The 18,812-nt window shown below is 36.4% G+C and overlaps 1 protein-coding gene and 1 long non-coding RNA gene across 2 annotated transcripts; one reads left to right on the plus strand and one right to left on the minus strand.

Moving 5' to 3' along the window:
- Window positions 1-5,835: 5,835 nt before the first annotated feature.
- Window positions 5,836-11,524, plus strand: LOC137005506 (uncharacterized). The gene is made up of 4 exons (XM_067366450.1): window positions 5,836-6,060; window positions 6,160-6,316; window positions 7,907-8,000; window positions 11,275-11,524. Exons 1-4 carry the CDS (start codon window positions 5,890-5,892, stop codon window positions 11,522-11,524), a joined length of 672 nt encoding a protein of 223 aa, XP_067222551.1. The 5' UTR covers window positions 5,836-5,889.
- A 109-nt stretch (window positions 11,525-11,633) lies between these two features.
- LOC137007890 (uncharacterized) lies at window positions 11,634-16,122 on the minus strand. Its single transcript, XR_010892688.1, has 3 exons — window positions 16,069-16,122; window positions 13,329-13,492; window positions 11,634-13,212 (listed from the first exon to the last, which is right to left on the minus strand). It is a non-coding gene; the product is annotated as an uncharacterized lncRNA (long non-coding RNA).
- Between the last annotated feature and the right edge of the window lie 2,690 nt (window positions 16,123-18,812).

The raw sequence follows: 18,812 nt of genomic DNA on the forward strand, positions 1-18,812 counted from the left end.
TATAAAATGTGTATGTTAGTTTAAAGCAAGACTACAAAACTAAATAAGCTAAGATACAAAGCAAGAGAGGACAATTCAGTTGCAGCAGTTGAACAAGTTCCATATGTAAGCTCATCTAAGAGAGAGCTTCTCTCACGCAGGCCACCAACGAGATCCTTGGCATGAACACTCACCTAACATTCAAGGTAAAAGAGCATTAATTAGTGTACGGAGGAAAATCGCAAATCACACAAACACGTTCATTGCAAATGATTCACAGCCTAATACAAAGTAATATGGATTGTTTTCCTGTATAATTAATTAGAGAACACATTCTCTCACCCGGGACCCTATCAAGACCCAAGACAGTCTACACATCAAGGAAGAATGCAGAGTAAGAAAAAAAAATAATAATAATAATTCAGTCATTACTGAGGTATAACTTAAAAGCCCTTGTGTACCATTTCATGCAGTGTCATGGTAGCAAATGCAAATAACTTTACCCTTAACTACCTTTCTCAGCTCCAGTTGTTCCAGTGAGCTTGTCTCATGTAAATGAGCAAGAGGATGCTTGGTCTGATAACCCATCTAACGTTCAAGGTAAAAGAACATTCATTATCACATGCACAAAACAAACTGCAAATGAATAACTAACACTAGGAAATATTACATTTTCTGTATAATCTATTAGAGGACACAATCTCTGAACTGAGAACCTCAAGTACCCACCAGGCAAGAACACAGAGTAAGTCACTTATTTCTATATATATATATATATATATATATATATATATATATATATATATATATATATATATATATATATATATAAAAAACTCATCTCATCTCAATTATCAGTGTTTCCAACAGGAATTTGAGAGACTGTGGTGGTGACATCGGTTTCTCTAGGGGGGTCTGGGGGCATGCCCCCTCATTGGAAAATTTTGTACATTTTAAATTTAAATGCATAAATCTGGTGCATTCTGAAGGCAAAATTTAAGGGACTAGATCAATGAATAAATTTGTTCTCTTGTAAACAATTGTGCTCCAATAGTAATTTATTTATTGGTGATGGTAGGGCACATTAGTCAAGTACACAACAAATAGTAGGTTAAGTGATCGTTCATAAGTGGTCAACATACATTTAAACCATTAAAAATATATAGCAAAAGAGGTTACTGGTCACTCTGATTTGTTAAACTCAATCCAGAATGTACCAAACACACTACACTACTCAATGTATTGTGCAGCTTTAATGGATTAACAAGATATGATAGATACAACAGAACAAAATAGCTATTAATAATCTTTCAGTATGTAAAACAATGATAATATGAAACGTTTCAAAACAGCAGCACAAACTGCTTATGTGCATCCTGGGTGAAGAATGATGTGCTTAAAGCAATATAGACTCTCAGCACACAATTGCACTGCGCATTGAAAAGTTTACGGCACAATAGGCCTGTTGCGATAGTCAATATATCGACATATTGCACAATATATGGACATGACTTCGATCATTTTTGGTGGCGCAATATATTGCCTATTACGTTTACACAAAAATAAATTTCACTGACATTTTGCCGACATTGACAGGAAGAAAAAATGCGCCATTTGAGTCATTAAAATGTTTTCCTGACAACTACAGACAGTTTGAGCAATCTACTGGTGCAAATATAAACATGACAGCGTGAAATGGTGCATGCTCACAGCTAGTTTCACACAGGACGCAGAAGTCGCGATTGTCTAGTCGCATTTTTGCATTCCACTGTGCCTCTGCATGGAAATGTGCATTCCACTGCGTTTTTCCATGGAAATGTGTTTGACTTCATGCATGACGCGGCGCTAAAACGTGGCGCTCAAGTTAAAAGATGTTTTTCAAACATGCCTCTAGAAAAACAGATGCCTCAACAGACAGCTAAATCTGTGCCTTTGTTCATATGGACATCTGACAATAGCGTGCACCCTTACTTTACTGAGAAAATTATGTCAGGGAAAAACCTGTAGATGGAAAATCTCCATATAAGTGCCTTTTGTGCATTTGCAAGTACTAGTTATTTTGCAGTTTTTGTTAGCAAAGGTTTATTTATTATTTATTCAACATTATAAATGTAACGCTTCAATTCCAGTATCTAAATATTCTTAAGAGTTAAGTTCATTGTCATTTGAAAGTATGTAGGCCTACTTGCATTATTATGCTGTTATATTATATACGTTTTCATTCAGTGGCATAAAATGGTCTTAAAATGACAATAATCGCATATCGCAATAATATCTGAACACGACACACGGTTTGAGTGCTGAACAAAGAATGATTGACAGCTGCAGTGGAGGGAAGACAAGTTTCCTTGAACTTAAATTTAACAATGTACATATTCTTCTGTCCTTCACATGAAGCTATGGTATGGCTTCAGATGACTTGTCATTATGTCATTAATGACTCACCCTCATGTCGTTCCACACCCGTAAGACCTCCTTTCATCTTCAGAACACAGTTGAAGATATTTTAGATTTAGTCCGAGAGCTTTCTGTCCCTTCATTGTAAATGTAAGTACATTTGATTCCATTGAATTGATTCCACTGAATTGATTCCATTGAATCCTTTCATCTGTTGGCGTTGGTAATGCTCTTTTACGTCATTGTTTTTGGCGATTAGGACATCCGCGACATGCACACTTACACACCATTTTAAAAAATAGCTTAAATACAGCGTGCGTCTCCCTCAGACTGTAAACAAAACTCTGGCGCACCAGATAACACGTCAGCAGCGTCTTACATCAGCAGTGCGCTGCGGTTCACTGAACGAGTCGTGAACCTGGATGAACAGACCCGGAGGAGAATACAATGCTGAATAAAGTCGTAGTTTTTGTTATTTTTGGACCAAAATGTATTTTAGATGCTTCAAAAACTTCTAACGAACCCACTGATGTCAGATGGACTACTTTGATGATGTTTTTATTGTCTTTCTGGACATGGACAGTGTATGGTACTTACATTTTCAATAGAGGGACAGAAAGCTCTCGGACTAAATCTAAAATATCTCAAACTGTGTTCTGAAGATGAAAGGAGGTCTTATGGGTGTGGAACCACATGAGGGTGAGTCATTAATGACATAAATTTCATTTTTGGGTGAACTAACCCTTTAAATGGAGCAAAAGAAATAGACTAGCACCAGTTTTGCCATATAAATGAGCACAATTATCAATCGGTTATTTAAATATCACAACAAGCCTAATTTCCATTCAATTTCGAGTCTGTGGGAGGACAAATTAGAATGTGGCGGGCCACCACAGTCTAGTTAATGTATGGGAAACACTGATTATGATTAGAAGTGTAACATTTAGTTCATTTTTCAAATTAGATTTTAAAGCAACACAATTAATTTGCAAATAAGACAAACTACGGATCCAGATTGCCCTGCGAATTTGTAAAGCAAAGAACGATGCTCTTTGATATATATATATATATATATATATATATATATATATATATATATATCTCAATAGAAGAATGTAGTGGTTTTATATAATATATATATATATATATAAATATAAAAAACCACTACATTCTTCTATTGAGAATGTAATGTAGTGAAACGCTATGGAGAAAGTCAAACATGATCTCTAAAACAGCCACTAAAAGAGGGGAAAATGTCATCATGCAAGCTTTTCAAACTCATGATGACCACATCTACTAGAATTTATCACTTTCTATTGTATTTATTGTGGTAAGTTTAGACTAGTTTTTATAATAGATGATCTGTTAGGGGAATACATTTTTATACTACAACTGTGGCATGATGTAGCTATAGTTTCTAACTGTGTTGCTATTTCTCATAAATGCTATAGATAATTTTCTTTCTTTTTTAACATTGCCCTAGGCATGGTAATAAGGAACCATTAAAAGTCTTACTTGTAATTAAATACTTATTGAAACAAATGCTATAGTTAATTACAAGAACTATGTTATTTTTAAGGTCAAGTACAAGTTAGAAAGAGCTTTAAAATATAGACCTTCTTAAATTGACTAAACAAATGGTTTTGCCCATTTGTATAATATTTTCAGCTAATAATGACAGATATTCCAAGAGATAACAGGAAATGGCAATAAGCTTTGTGCTTTGTTACTTTTGATATGAAACAAAGTCTCAGATGTGTGTGTGACCATAACTTGTTAGAAGCCTTAACCCTAATTCTAGAGAGGAGCATTTTGCTAAATATATGCACATTCATTATAATTTATATAATTTAAATATATTACACATTCATTATAATTTAAATGTTCTTCAATGTTTAACAGTAGGGCTTCAATCTTCAGCTGGCTGTCAGTGGCTGGTGGTAGCTGCAGTCTGATTCTGGCAGGTTGGTGGCTGGCAGAGTGTAACATACTCCTTATCACTATTGCTACATGTAGATACATTATTATTATAAATGTATTCTTATGACTCTTCTTTTGTATAATTGACATTTTAGGTGAGTTTATTCCAATTAAAGTGGTCAAATGAACGTGATCCCGACTGGTTGCTTACGGACGCTCAGTCCAGCCAGCCGTGGTGAATCAGCGAACTATAAAGCATTCTCTATTACTATTGCTGCATGGTAATACAGAGTATTAATGTAATTTTATAGTGCGAGTGATAGAGAACGCGTAAGCAACTAGTTGTGATCACATTCATTTGACTGCTTTAATTGGGATAAACTCACCTAAAATGTCAATCATACAAAAGTATAGAGTAATAAGATTATATTCATAATAATAAAATAATGTATTTCTTGCAGCGATAGTGATAGGGAACACATTATACTTACAGCGCAACTGCAACTGAGACTGCCAGCCACTAGCAGGTCACGTGATCTGCCAGAATCAGACTGGCAGCTGCCACCAGCTGTCAGTGGCAGCTCCTGACAGCCAGTTGAAGATTGAACGGGGGTTTTATTTAATCTCATATTTAATGCATGTTTGAATAAATCCGAAGTTATTATGACAGCCACCATTTCAATAATGTATAAATAAGTGATATTGGATCGAATCATATTTAATCGGAAAGCAAGCTTGTGAATCGAAATCGAATTTTAAAATTTCTGTCAATACCCAGCCCTATTACTTACTAATTCATTAACTACACTCCTTCTACAAGAATCACATTTTATATTTTGGCTTCAAAAAGACTAAATTCAAAAAAATGTGGAACTTAGTTTTAAGATGTAAAAATTTTATTTTCATGTCCATTTTTGCTCAGAAATCTAAGGGGACCCATGGTTTAAATGGGCATGATGCCTCTGACCATACTATAAGTAGAAGCGTAGACTATGAAATTCATAAAATTCAGTTTTACTTTTCCCAAATTCAGTTGTGTTTTTTTCTTTTCTGGATTCTCAATCCAGTTTAATCATGGAAACTGTGTAATCAAATGGATACAAGTTAAAATCTTCAGGCATTAACCATATCTTTCACTACAACAACATTTTTATAACACTGTGTCTACACCAGACATGACTTTTATCACGTCGCACCACAACAGCAACAGCTAAAAGCTGTCTACACTGAACACAACAAAGCCTGGACAATGTCAGAAATAGAACAGGAAATTTGTTTAGGGGAATTTGGGATGTCGGGAATTTGTTGCGGCGCATTCAGTCTAGACATTATCACTAATTATAATGTGTGCTATTGTCATGGTGTAAGTGTTGTTTTTAAGACATTTAAGAGCTTTTTGTGCTTGCAGGTGCTTCTGGTGTGAGACGATGGAGCTGCATCACTGATCAATGCACACGTACGATACATTTAAAAGCTAAACTTGTAAAATTCTACATTTTATAGTTTAATAAAGATAAAGATAAACCTACCAGATAAACCTACTGTATTGCAGCTGTTGAGAGGACAATTTTGGAGACACTAAATGAGCTGGACATGAAGATCAATCACCTGACTTCAGTGGTCCAGTCACTTGTAGGGAACAGCCGTCTCAATGCTCCAGTGCTGGTGGTGGACAGTGAGGATAATGTCTTTCCTATCACGTCCATGGAGGAACTGGACAATCTGGAAAGAAAATTAAGTGAAAGAGGGATGATGCAAAAGATGGTAAGAATCATTGACCTTTGTAGGTAGTGAAGTCATTTGTGTCCAGTATATTATATGTGTTTTGTTTGTAATGTTTTGATATTACCTTTTATTTAATAGGTGAGCAGATTGTCCATCAGTGGAGGACACACTATGAAAAAAACCATATGGAGAATCTGCTCCAAAGTCTTTGGTCCTGTAGCCAAAGAACTAAACTGGTGCGGAAGGGGAGAAAAGAGGGGCATCAGAAAAACAAATTTAGGAGCACTCCTAATAGGTACATCCAAAATGTAATTTCTCACAATATACAGTACATGCAATAAATGTTTAAAATGAAACCGTCGATACACATCCAAAGCGTCATTACTCCTCATGAACTTTTCATACAGACTTAAACATATAAATCCATATGCCACATGCTGTGTAAACAGTGTACAATGTTGTTTTATAGACACAAGAGTGTTTTAGATATGGAGACATTTGCTTTTAAAATTACGCATTCATGAGGAAACAACAGCTGCTATGCTAAGTGACGAAGAACCGTTGAATTATAGCACGTTTACAATAGTTTATACGTAATATTTAACAGCAAGTCTGTCGTCGATTATTACTCTTTTAGATTTAAAAAATATTTTGTCAGAACTTAAAGTACACCAATCACTTCAACAAACCACAAAATCAACCGTTACCGTTAACGTTACTTGATTAAACCACAGAAACTCACATTCATCACGCAACCTTAATTAAGTTAATACCGTATATGTTAAATTTATTTGACTGACCACACATATTAATGACAATTAATAAGATTAGCTACGTACCTTAGCTTTCCCGCCGGACGGACTAATTGCCTTCCACGTGTGATTGTCATGATCTTTGAAAGCACATGCGCAGTATTGGGAGTTGATTTTAAAAGAGTCGATTCCCTGAATCTGACTAGCCCAATTATCGGAGGAGACTCTAGCACGATATATATATATATATATATATATATATATATATATATATATTCTTTTCACAAAACAAAGGGTTTCTTTTTATTATTTATTATTATTACAGGACGTTGTGATCATCTCAAACCAATTGGCGGTGAACTTTCGCACCTCTCTTTCATTTGTATTTGCCAATAAAATAATTAATATTCGACACACAAAAATTATTATATCCGAAACTGATTATATAAAGACAATAGCGAAGTGACTGAAAAACTGAAAAACAAAATGCAGCATTTCAGCACCACTTAAAATGAACAGCGACCAATCAATCTATAAAGCATAGACATGAACGTGAAAACGCTTTAAGAGGCTTAATTTACTAAAACCAAACCTAGTAAACACCATACTAATAAAGCATGTACAGAAAAGCAGTTCAGCCTATAATATGAACGCAACATGTTTAATTAAGCATTTTCCTCCCAATAATGAAAACGCTTAATTGATATTAAAAGACCTAACTTAAACACTATACTAATAAAGCATACTGTACCGAAAAATTGGTGTGTGCAGAATTTGATCTTTCAATATCACTTTAGGCTACATTAGCTTAAGTTTTTTTCCTTAATGGGTTTCTGTGAGGAAAAAGCTTAAATTTAAACGTGTTGCGTCATTTTTGAAAGGCCAGATTGGCTCGACGTGCTCTTTAGCTACATAAGCACGGAAAATATGCTCGTAAGGACTAATTAGAGATAAATTAATTGATACTGACACGTACACAAATATTATGGCTAGTGTAGTCTGGGACATAGCCTATGTTGCTAACATATTTTGCCCAAATTCATAAAAATCCAGCTAAATAAAATCTAATTCAATAAAAAAAAAAAATTATTTATTTGTTCAACTTATTCTAGTTTTACCTTTTTAACATTCAGGAGCAGCTATGAAGAATCCGGTGCTTCCGTCGCCAACCGAGGCAGAGGCTGAAAAGCACATAAAAGATTACCTCCGCTTGGCCCCAGGGAGAATGTAAACTGATTTGTTCCTTTTTTAATTCTGTTTGTTTGTTTGTTTGTTCGTTCATTTGTTTCATAATTTTAAATAATATAAATAAATTATTTTAAAGTTCTTTGCATGTTAATAAAATAATTCAAATCATTCTACATCGTTTGTGTCTTTCATTCTGAGTGGAAAATACTTGAGTTTAGTTATTATATATGTAGTAGCTGTCGTCAATAGCAGTAAACGTGAGGGAATGTCTAAAATGTCTAATTAAAAACGACGTCTATGCTACATAAATCAGATGTCGCACAGATGTAAGATTCTAATCGTTAACGTCTTTAATACGTCCACTAGACGTCATTCGAACGTCTGAAACGGACGTCTATGCGACGTCTTCCAGATGAGCAAACGCCCTAAAAAATACGTCTTCCAGATGAAAAAGCGAACATCAAACAGACGTCTCCGCGACGTATTTGTGCTATCTGGGTAGCGATTTCAATTTTATTTAGATTTGTTGTTCAACATTACTTGAGCATTTTATACCCGTTTACCTCAAGGAGTCAGAAGCACCGTGACTGCTGTACTGTCCTCGCCTGAGAATTCAGTCACTGAGACGGCAGGAGTTGAAGGAGGATCGCGCGGGATTTTGTGTTGCTGTCGATTTGCGGTCTCTTTTTATTGATAGGCTGTACGCATTTGTCAATCATCCCCGCTTGCTATTTGGGGAAATGAACCCAGCGATATGATTGGTCAAACTCTTTCTTTTGCTGGATTTGAGTACTACGCGCGCACAGAGGACGCACCGGGTTTTTGCGTAGTATAGAGTGACAAATCGTACCAGCGTACTTTGAGGTCAAAATGCGTACTTGGTACGCAAAATGCGTACATGTTGGCAGGTCTGCAAATGAAATTGCCTTGCCTTGATTCTTGTTTAGAAGGACAAATAAACCCTTTCAATCATATTTATTCTATTGAATTATATTATATAATAATATTAGGGGGTCAAAACAACTTATATCTATTTTTGACACTGGACGACATAATGGGTGAAATTAACCTTTTCTTTTAGAACAAAAACATCAATTTGAGTGGGATGTAAATTTCCCTATATGCTCATGGTATAAAGCTGATCGGGTCATTGATAATTCAGCTTTCTTTTCCTTCCTTTGCTCCCTTTGGCTTCTGCTTCTCTCTCTTATCTGAATGTTTTAATTCTTTTTGATCTTCATCTATTAGATACAATACTCTAAATTTTATTATTAACTATTGACTGCTACTTTATGGTTGTTATTTTACCTTTTGGTTTTATTAAGCATTTTCATTATCGATTAAAGTTTGCGTGTGAGGCTAAATTTAATTGTAATGAATAAATAATTTATCATCAACTTTATCATCTGCCTGGATTTAATTTTCCCAAGTTTCTGCATCAATAACCATTTCTGCAGGAACAAAAAACCTGACCTGTATTTTAGGCCAAACGATAACGGAGATATTTACAACTTCAGTTTGCTTATTTCAAAGAGAAATAACAATTAAGGCTGAAGTACCATCTCGTTACAGCAATAAACTAAATAAAATCACATAACATACTCACAAAACAATTAACAACATGACTCGTATTAAACTCATATAACATTAACACAGAATATAGGTTCGGATAAAACCCAAATTAAGCCATATACATTATTATGAACATATATTCAAGAGATTACCACACAATTGCGTGGAGACTTGTTTACTGGTCGTTATCGCAGACATCCCAACCTGCAAAAAGTCATTTCAGGGAGGTATCATCATCCCCCCTAACGCCCCCCCCCTCTGCTATAAGCTGTTTATACTATTTAAGTAAACTGCTTATATTTATTTTCCATTGCAACTTTAAACAGGTCTAAGGAGTTTGTTGTTTTCATGTAGCATTGGCAACTAGCCTGAATAATATGCACATGAAATGAAACTTGTCAGCTCACCTCACTGATTATTGATTGGTTGATTTGCCGAAAAAGGCCATTCGGGATGCTCTCTGTCATACATGCGCTTCGCACGCACACGCACACACACACACATGCTTCCCTGTCACTATCAGAGCTACGCCACACTCAACATGGATATGGTGATGTGCCGACAATCTGTTCATAGTGGATCTGGTCTCATTGAACTAGAAAGAGTCAACAGGGGGCAGTGTTTGTTCAACTTCTAATACACCTCTTTAAAAGAAAAAAAGATAAGGCTGTGTTATTTGAACTTTAACTTTTTTAAACTTTTTTACTTACCCTCTTTAAGTTGTGCTGTTTCATCGTCTGGTAATGAAATGTCAAGCACAGGAACATGCATCCCGAGGTTTGGCCCTCTGAGTATCTGCTGTCCTCCCATTCAGGGTTTGGTATGGCTGCATCCTAGAGAAATTATTTAACTTTTTTTTTCACATTTAACATTTATTAGCCCTGGATCCATAACTGGATTTGGTAGCACAACTGATAAGGTGTCAGATTTTGTTCTGTCCTCATGGGATGTTGGTCCCACCCCTCTCCAAAGACATCCAAGCTGACCTGGATGTGTGGCAGGAAAAAAAAGTAGTACTAGTATAAAAAGAATATATAGACTAGTACAGTGATCCTGGAGAGTCTGATAAACATTTACCTGCCTACAGCTTTATATCAACTCTTCAGACCTCGATTAGCTTGTTTGTGCAGGTTTGATCAGGGTTGAAGTGTCTCTCCAGGACCGACGTTAGCCACCCTAGGCCTAGCAGAACCAGCACTGATGAACCACACTATATATGACTTTAAATCAGTCTACTGGCCTCTCTTATGAAACACAACCTGAACAAATGTGTGGATCAAACCTGCTGTAATGTAAACCTTCAGATTCATGAGTCTTTACATCTGCTCCTGATCTCAGTGAATGGACAGACATCAATATTTATGTTCTTTCAGTCAAACACTCAGTAACAGAGCAGTTTTTGGACACTTTCACTGATGGATTAAATGAATCATGACGTAATGTGAATAATGAATTGACACATTTGTATCTGTAGCTGAAAACTATGGATGTTGACTATGGATGCCAGGTGTCACTGGAGCTTCTAGACCACATAAAAACACTTGAACATTATGATGAACCCCACTGTATAGTAGGAAAAACCCAGTAGATTAAAAGAGTACTGTATCCATATTTATAGTTTTCATAACAAAGAGGTTCTGTGATTCACATTTGATGAACACTATCCCATCAGAGAAGATTGATTGATTTAGTTTGTGGTTGGTGTTATTGGGGTAAGGAACACTACATGTTCTCATCTCAGGCTGGTCATCCTCGAGGGAACACCAACGGAGCATGAATGCACACACCCTATCCCGCTATACGCCCCTCGAACCATCCGATATCCTGCTTCTGGCATGGAGTTCTTCACTTCGAGAGCATCAAGCTCTTCACCTGAACATGAGCTGGACAAAGCTCTGACTGATCAACGGCTTTCAGTCATCCTCACGAGACACAGCAAGCAGATGGATATCTATGAACTGTGTTTTGTGTTTGTGAAATGTACTTTATGAATATATAAATGTATGTTGTGCACGTGTGTAACGATTCATCACTCGACATGGGATCCATTTAGCAGGCTTTATTGAAGTACTCGTGGTCGTACAGGCAGGGGTCAGAACCAGCAAACACAGCAATGTAGAACAGGCAGAATCGTAATCAGAGGCAGGCAGTAGATCAGGGTCACAAGCAAGTATCACAGTCCAGAGAACAGACAACAGGTCAAAAGGTAGGCAGCGATGAATCAATAAACGGTAAACAGACAGGAATGGCAACGGGAAACAAACAGGGTATAAACGCTCAGAAATGATAGCCGGGGCAATAATCAGGACTTCGCGTAGGTCTGTGTGAAAAGGCAGCTTAAATAGCAGTCCTAACAAGCTGCAGCTGGATGAGGATCAGAGTCCAAGGAATGGGGCTTGTGGGAGATGTAGTGTGAGTCAGTATAGGTGAATGACTGGATGCATGAATGTCAGTATTCCGGTGATGGAGCCCTCTGCTGGCCAGTGGGAGGAATCACGGGGTTCGTCTCCGTGACAACGTGAATTATGTTTCATGCATGTGTGAATCGTGTTCTTTGCGTGAATTATTTTTGAGGAATTTTTCGCTCCATTTTCTTTTGCCCTGAAAGGATCTCTTGGCTTTAAACGATGACAGAACTGTCCCTTTAAGTACAATATTACTGCCATATCTTTGTTTACAGATGACTGAAAGTATTTAATGTGATTGACAGAGGAAATAGAGGCGTTTAAACCCATCTGCCCAGCACATGCATGACATTGTAAATGCCTTTAATCACTCAAGTTTACCTTTTAGTTAAGTGTTTTATATAAAATAGATGTTCTTATGAAAGATTAACAACATTAAAATATATACAAGACTTATTTTTAATTGGCCATTCCAGTAAAGGTTTTGTGGTGATGTGTAAGTAAATCAGAGGACACTTACTGTGGGAACTAGAAGCTTTTATTTTCAAGCTTCAAATGATGACCTTTCTATTTATGAGTTACTTTAAAATGTCACGCCATCTTAACCATACTTACATATTATTGTCATATCTACTCAAAACACAACAAGTGGATCCATCCACAGCCCACAACAAACTTCAGTGTCCATTTAATTATTCAGTGGTGACCAGAACAAGCTGTGTTATTTACAGGAATGACCATTTCTTTACTGTTGAGGATTCAGAGACGTCAAAAAAGACAACATTTCGAAGGACATCCACTCCAGCTGTCCTCTTGAACCAGCGAGTGTATTAATGTGTGCATCAAGTCGCTCTAAGGCATCTCTGTCCAATGTGAAGTGGCTTTGAGGAACATCTGCTCAAATGCTGGTGTCTCCTGCTCTGATTCTGAAGAACACTTTCATTTGCTGTTCTGACAAACATCTCTTCCATCGCTGTGCTTCTCTGTCCTTCCAGGCGGCCTCGGACAAAAATCTGCATGGGTGTCTGGTGTCGTTCTGTTCTCAAACCATGGCTGTTCCAATGTCGGGTAAAGGCTGATAAATGCCTGTGAACAGCTGAACCCATCCATACCACCATCAAGGACAATTCTCCACCTGAAACTCTGTGTCTTTGTACACAAATCCACCTGCCCGTAACTGTGCTCCGACAGCCTCCGATCCCACAATGTCCGTGATCATTGTGTTGAGGGCATCATCGGTTATTCCTGAAAACGTCAGAGAAATGAGAAACTTCCTGGAACAAACATATGTAAACATAAGTATTATTATCAAAGTAATGTTGAACAATTCACTCTAAATGCTCTTTTCATGCATGACGATTCATAAAAAGCACTTTAAACCCAAACTTACTTCATGCAGCGTTTGACTGTAGTCAGAGAAACCTGCAGAATCTCTGCTATTGAAGGAAGACTCAAACCACATGACTTCAGGAAATGAAGTTGCTCTCGAGTGATGCTGTAATGGGTGAAGCTCGATCTCCAGCACAGATAAGTGGAGCTGATAACTGGAACTGGCTGCAACAATGACACTATTGTATCCCTATCATTTGTTTTAGGACACTAGAGGTTATACAATATTAGGCCAAAAGAAAGAAAAGGATTTTAAATGTACCAAGATGTTTAAAGGGTTAGTTCACCAAAAAATTAAAATTCTGTCATTAATTACTCACCCTCATGCCGTTCCACACCCGTAAGACCTCTATTCATCTTCAGAAAACAAATTAAGATATTTTTGATGAAATCTAATGGCTCTGTGAGGCCTTCATAGGGAGTAATGACATTTCCTCTCTCAAGATTCATTAATGTACTAAAAACATATTTAAATCGGTTCATGTGAGTACAGTGGTTCAATATTAATATTATAAAGCCACAAGAATATTTTTGGTGCGCCAAAAAAAACAAAATAATGACTTGTATAGTGATGGCCAATTTCAAAACACTGCTTCAGGATGCTTCGGATCATAATGAATCAGCGTGTCGAATCAGCTGTTCAGTGCGCCAAAGTCACGTGATTTCAGCAGTTTGACACGCGATCCGAACCGCTGATTCAAAACAAAAGATTGAAAACGCTCCGAAGCTTCATGAAGCAGTGTTTTAAAATCACCCACCACTAGATATTGTTTTATTGGAGCACAAAAATTATTCTTGTCACTTTATAATATTAAGATAGATCCACTGAACTCACATTAACTGATTCAAATATGTTTTTAGCAGCTTTATCCCTCTGTGGTACACATTATGTTCTAACCATTAAATATTTTTTTAAATAAGTTTTTATTGCATGAAATAGCTTCAGTTATGAAATCCAAAAACGTTGCCATATGGAAACTCTGTTCCACAATGGAAAACGGTCAAAAAAAGTAGTTTTTCTATAGAATTATGATTTTCTTTTCTATTTAAATGCATATTTCTTTTAGAAACTGATAGTTATTTATACATAAATACAACTATACTACAAAAAACACTTCAAAATAAACAAATGCAATCATATTGTTGATGCAGTCATCTATAAAAATCCCAATGGAGAAATGCTGCAATTCCACTGTGGTACAGAGCTGCCATAAGAAACCTTGACATTTTCTCAATTTACAGTAAAACTCTGTTGGACAAAGTTTATTTGTGATTAAAACTTTATAATCTACTTATCAAAGATGCTGCAAAAAATCCCCCTTGAGAAGAGATGTGTAGAAATGAGGTAAATAGAGCAATTCCTGGAGCACTTCTACAGCGTCTTCAGTGGGAAAGAGAGTGTTTGAGGGACATTCACATGTCATGGGAATTAACAACAGCTCATCATTGGGAACCTTAAGGCCTTTTAATTCCCATAGTGCAATATATTGTGTTTGTTCTAAATATCAAGGACATGAGTAGAAATTAATTGTGGCCATATGGCAGCTCTGTACCATAGAAGGTTCTGGTTCTTGAGAGTTTTGATGGCTTTGCTCTCAATGCAGGACTCACTGAGCCATCAGATTTCATTAAAAATATCTTAATTTGAGTAATTAATGACATTATTTTCATTTTGGGTTAATTTTAACCCTTTAATCTCCTCTAAGTTACACAAATGTGCCAACAGGTGGCAGTACAGCACCAAATATAACTGATGAGGTGTGGCATATATACACCTTACTGTGTTAGTTCATACTGGGACAGAGAGAGTGAAGATTTTTTTAATTTGTGCAGTATTGTATGTGTAATGAATGAACGTAACTAATGTTAAATGTTTGAATATGATTATTTTGGGTGAAGTGTGTCTGTTATCGTTACGTTCGGCTGGATTCATGATCACAGTTTCACGACCGCAACAGTGTTTGGTGCGATTCTGAACTTATTTTGATGTCACTGTATAGTGTTCTGTGTGACCTTATTGTGAATCTTTAAGACGCCATTTTAATCATCACAGTTTCAGTATTCGTTTACCTCACTGTGTCACTCGATGTATATTGATAAGAAATATGATTTAAAGCTGTGTAAAGATGTGTAGATCATTTAATTCAGTGATAGTGTGTAACCTATTGTGTTTTCTACATTTCTTTGTAGGAAACCACACACACACACACACTTGTTTTAGCCTGTATCAACTGGATTGAAGTTTGTTTATTTGTAAAACACACTTATTTGTTGCTCTGCGTTTTCGCTCAAACATTAGTATTTGCACATCACTTTCTGTTTGTTTGTGAGTTGAGTTTTCCTTTGCAAAACAGATTGTGTTTGTTGGGAAAAAGCCTGATTTGTTTGTTTTATTAAAGTCAAAATATATGTATCAATGCAACTTTCACGAAGTCATTAAAAACCTTCCATCCGCCGGAAACAAAACAGTCCCTGTCCGTGAACAGCAACAGAAGTTACATTATTAGGCCATTAGATGGCGGCAAAGACTGTTTATGAGCGAGAGTCACTCAGTTCAAAGACTTTTATACTGTCTTTAGATCAAAGAAATACTCAGCAATGATGTTGACTTATGAATTTGCACATGGTTTGTCTTAAAGCATATTAAAAACACCACATAGACATATAAACAACCTTAAAAACTTTAGCTCTTCACACTAAGACAATCCAAACTAACTCAAATGAAAGCACTTGTTTCTTACTTGAACGAACGCTCTCTTACCAGAAAGCGTTTCAGGCCCTGTTGACGTCTTCAGGCTCTTGTCGTTTTCATAAAAAAAAAAAAAATGTGATAGTTAAAAAAAATTGTGGTTTAGTGTTTGATAGAAAAGATTTCACTAATAAAACCAAGAGATACATTTTCCTCTTTTATTTAAAGAAAAATGTGTGCAATTTTGAGGCTTGATTTGAGAAACAAAATAAGCGAATAAAACTATGGAAAGAAGGCGACCCTTTTATTTTAAGAGAATTATTTCAGTTATATGGCTTTATTTATTGACACCATTTGAAAGTGAACCTATGCTGGTCCAGGATCAGTTTATGAGCAGCACTTGACCAGCTCAAACCAGCTTCAAAACCTCCCTTAACCAGCATATGCTGTTTGTTTCAACAGTGTCTGTCACATGATCACTTCAAAACAAACTCATGACTGAGATTGAGAGATAAAGCATTATGATCAAGTTCTGGTGAGAAACTGCACTGATTAATGAGCGTTTGAGATCGTTCCTCATTACTGTTCGACACACACAAGCTTTTAACAAATATGACTGCTTTTATATGTCAGATATTAGGATTAGTTTCAATTACCATCTAGTTAACAAAGCTAAACAGCATTGCCCTTTGTGTGATAAGTTACAGAAACTGTTAAACGCACCAACTTAAATAATAAAATACACTTACCGGTTGTGGTCAATAAACAATGCCTTCTCCAGACAAAGTGGGAACTGCTCCATCTTTCAAGAATAATCTTTGTGCGAATCCGGCATTAAACTGATTGAGATTGAGGACGCTGTCCTCAGCAAAATGTGCTGCGCATAGTTTTACATGTGGATTATAATTTTCGGGAACCGAGTTAAACATAAATTGTAACCATTGATCTCTAAGTACAGTGTCCCTGGGAAGGCCAAACAAAGGTGATTGGACTGCGGGATGAAAATAACAGCGTTTCGACGACATGGCGACAAACACACTCTACAAACGCAACTCTTGTGTATTCCTGTGGGCGGAGGTTAGTCAAAAAACTGTTTTAGTGACGTCATTAAAGAAGGAAGTTGAGGGATGTAGTCCAAACTGGCCGTTCGATGTAGGCGACTTCTGTTAAATAAAATATCTCGCTTGGCATTGAACTTTGAGCTTTAAAATTTTACAGATTTTATTTATACTCTAACAACAACAACATTACACACTAACTAAAGTTTGAAACATGGGATCACGAAGAACGGGACCTTTAACAAATATGTGACTTTCAGCCAGTGTCTCAACTCTCATATTTAATGAATGAATAGTTGTTCTCACTGTCCAATGACAGCGCATGTTACATTCACAGTGACAGAGGATTGGCTCTTCAAACTGAGGTGAAAGCTGATTGGTTGCTCCACGTGTGTCCTGACCAATGGCGTTTTTAACTCGATTGACAAATGGATAAAGAAAAGCAATTGGCCAGTGCTTTTTAAAAAGTGATTTAAAATGATTTATTAATCTACATTTTAAGACATGAATCAAATAAACAGTTTTAAGTTTGTGTATTTATTCATACATGTAAAAATTTTATCATTCAAACAGAAATGGACATTTTTACATGTATGATTAAATTTATAAATTGATTGTTGATGTTATTTTTCAGTGGGTTTTTCAGTCTCTGTTCTGATTCATCAACACAGTTTCACTGATGATCCAGTATAATCAACCCTAAACCCAGGATAGAGCGGTTGAGTGAATGTGGTCTGGACTGTGTGGATGAGGATCATTGTGTCTCCAGAGACGCTGTAGAAGGACAGAGTTCCTGCACTGTGATCCACATACACTCCTACTCTATAGTGATCCTCATCATCATCATCATTCACTCCTACTCTATAGGGATTCTCCTTATTCACTGTTCTACTGATGATGGTCTTTACAGGAAGATCAGTCCGTATGTCATTGTGTCTGAATGAGTAACTGTCAGGAGAGCAGAACAAACTCCAGGACTGATCATTAGATCCAAACCTACTCTCACCACCCGATCCCTTCCTGCAGATGCTCTTATATGACACTGATATTAACACATATCCTTCACTCCACTCAATCTCCCAGTAAGAGCGTCGATCACTCACACTCTCTCTACACAACACCTGACGATCATCAAATCTGTCTGGATGATCAGGATACTTCTGGATTGTGTAAGTGCCAGTAATCACTGTATTGCTCTCAGACAGACGGAGTCCTTTACTCACTGTGTTCAGATCCAGAGTGATCTGATGGGAATCTGATGGAGATAAAACACAGTTAGATATAGAAATGTTAGTTAAGCAGATATGAAACAAATGTAAAATATGTAGTGTGATCTGATGTTGAAAATCAGTATGAAGTTTCTCAAATTTCCCTTTACTGAACTTCAGTTAAAAAAGAACATTATGTATCATTTCATAGTTTAACTGCAAATTAACTGCAAATCACTGATGATGTGAGTGCTGTTGGCGGAGCTTCACTGACTGAACCACAGATTGGTTGGAGGAGATGATCTGCCCAAATCAAAAATATCAGTTACTGTGTTTGTTTTTATAGGGTTAGAGACCAGAAATCAAATTTTAGTATCCGCATCAAATTAAATGTACAGTTGTGGCCAGAATTATTAGACCCCTTCATAAATATAATCAAAGATGACTCTAAAAATAAATCTGCATTGTTTATCCTTTTGATCTTTAATTCATAAAAAAATCTAACCTTTCGTTGAAGGAAAAGAATTGAA

This window comes from Chanodichthys erythropterus, chromosome 3, assembly GCF_024489055.1.
Source record: "Chanodichthys erythropterus isolate Z2021 chromosome 3, ASM2448905v1, whole genome shotgun sequence".
Taxonomy (NCBI): Eukaryota; Metazoa; Chordata; class Actinopteri; order Cypriniformes; family Xenocyprididae; genus Chanodichthys; species Chanodichthys erythropterus.

Bases quoted from the DNA above. Each gene is read 5' to 3' on its own strand.
- LOC137005506 (XM_067366450.1), top strand. From the start codon at position 5,890: ATGAAGATCAATCACCTGACTTCAGTGGTCCAGTCACTTGTAGGGAAC. The intron at 6,061-6,159 runs GTAAGAATCATT...TTTATTTAATAG, and splicing joins GAGGGATGATGCAAAAGATG to GTGAGCAGATTGTCCATCAG. The intron at 6,317-7,906 runs GTACATCCAAAA...TTTAACATTCAG, and splicing joins TTTAGGAGCACTCCTAATAG to GAGCAGCTATGAAGAATCCG.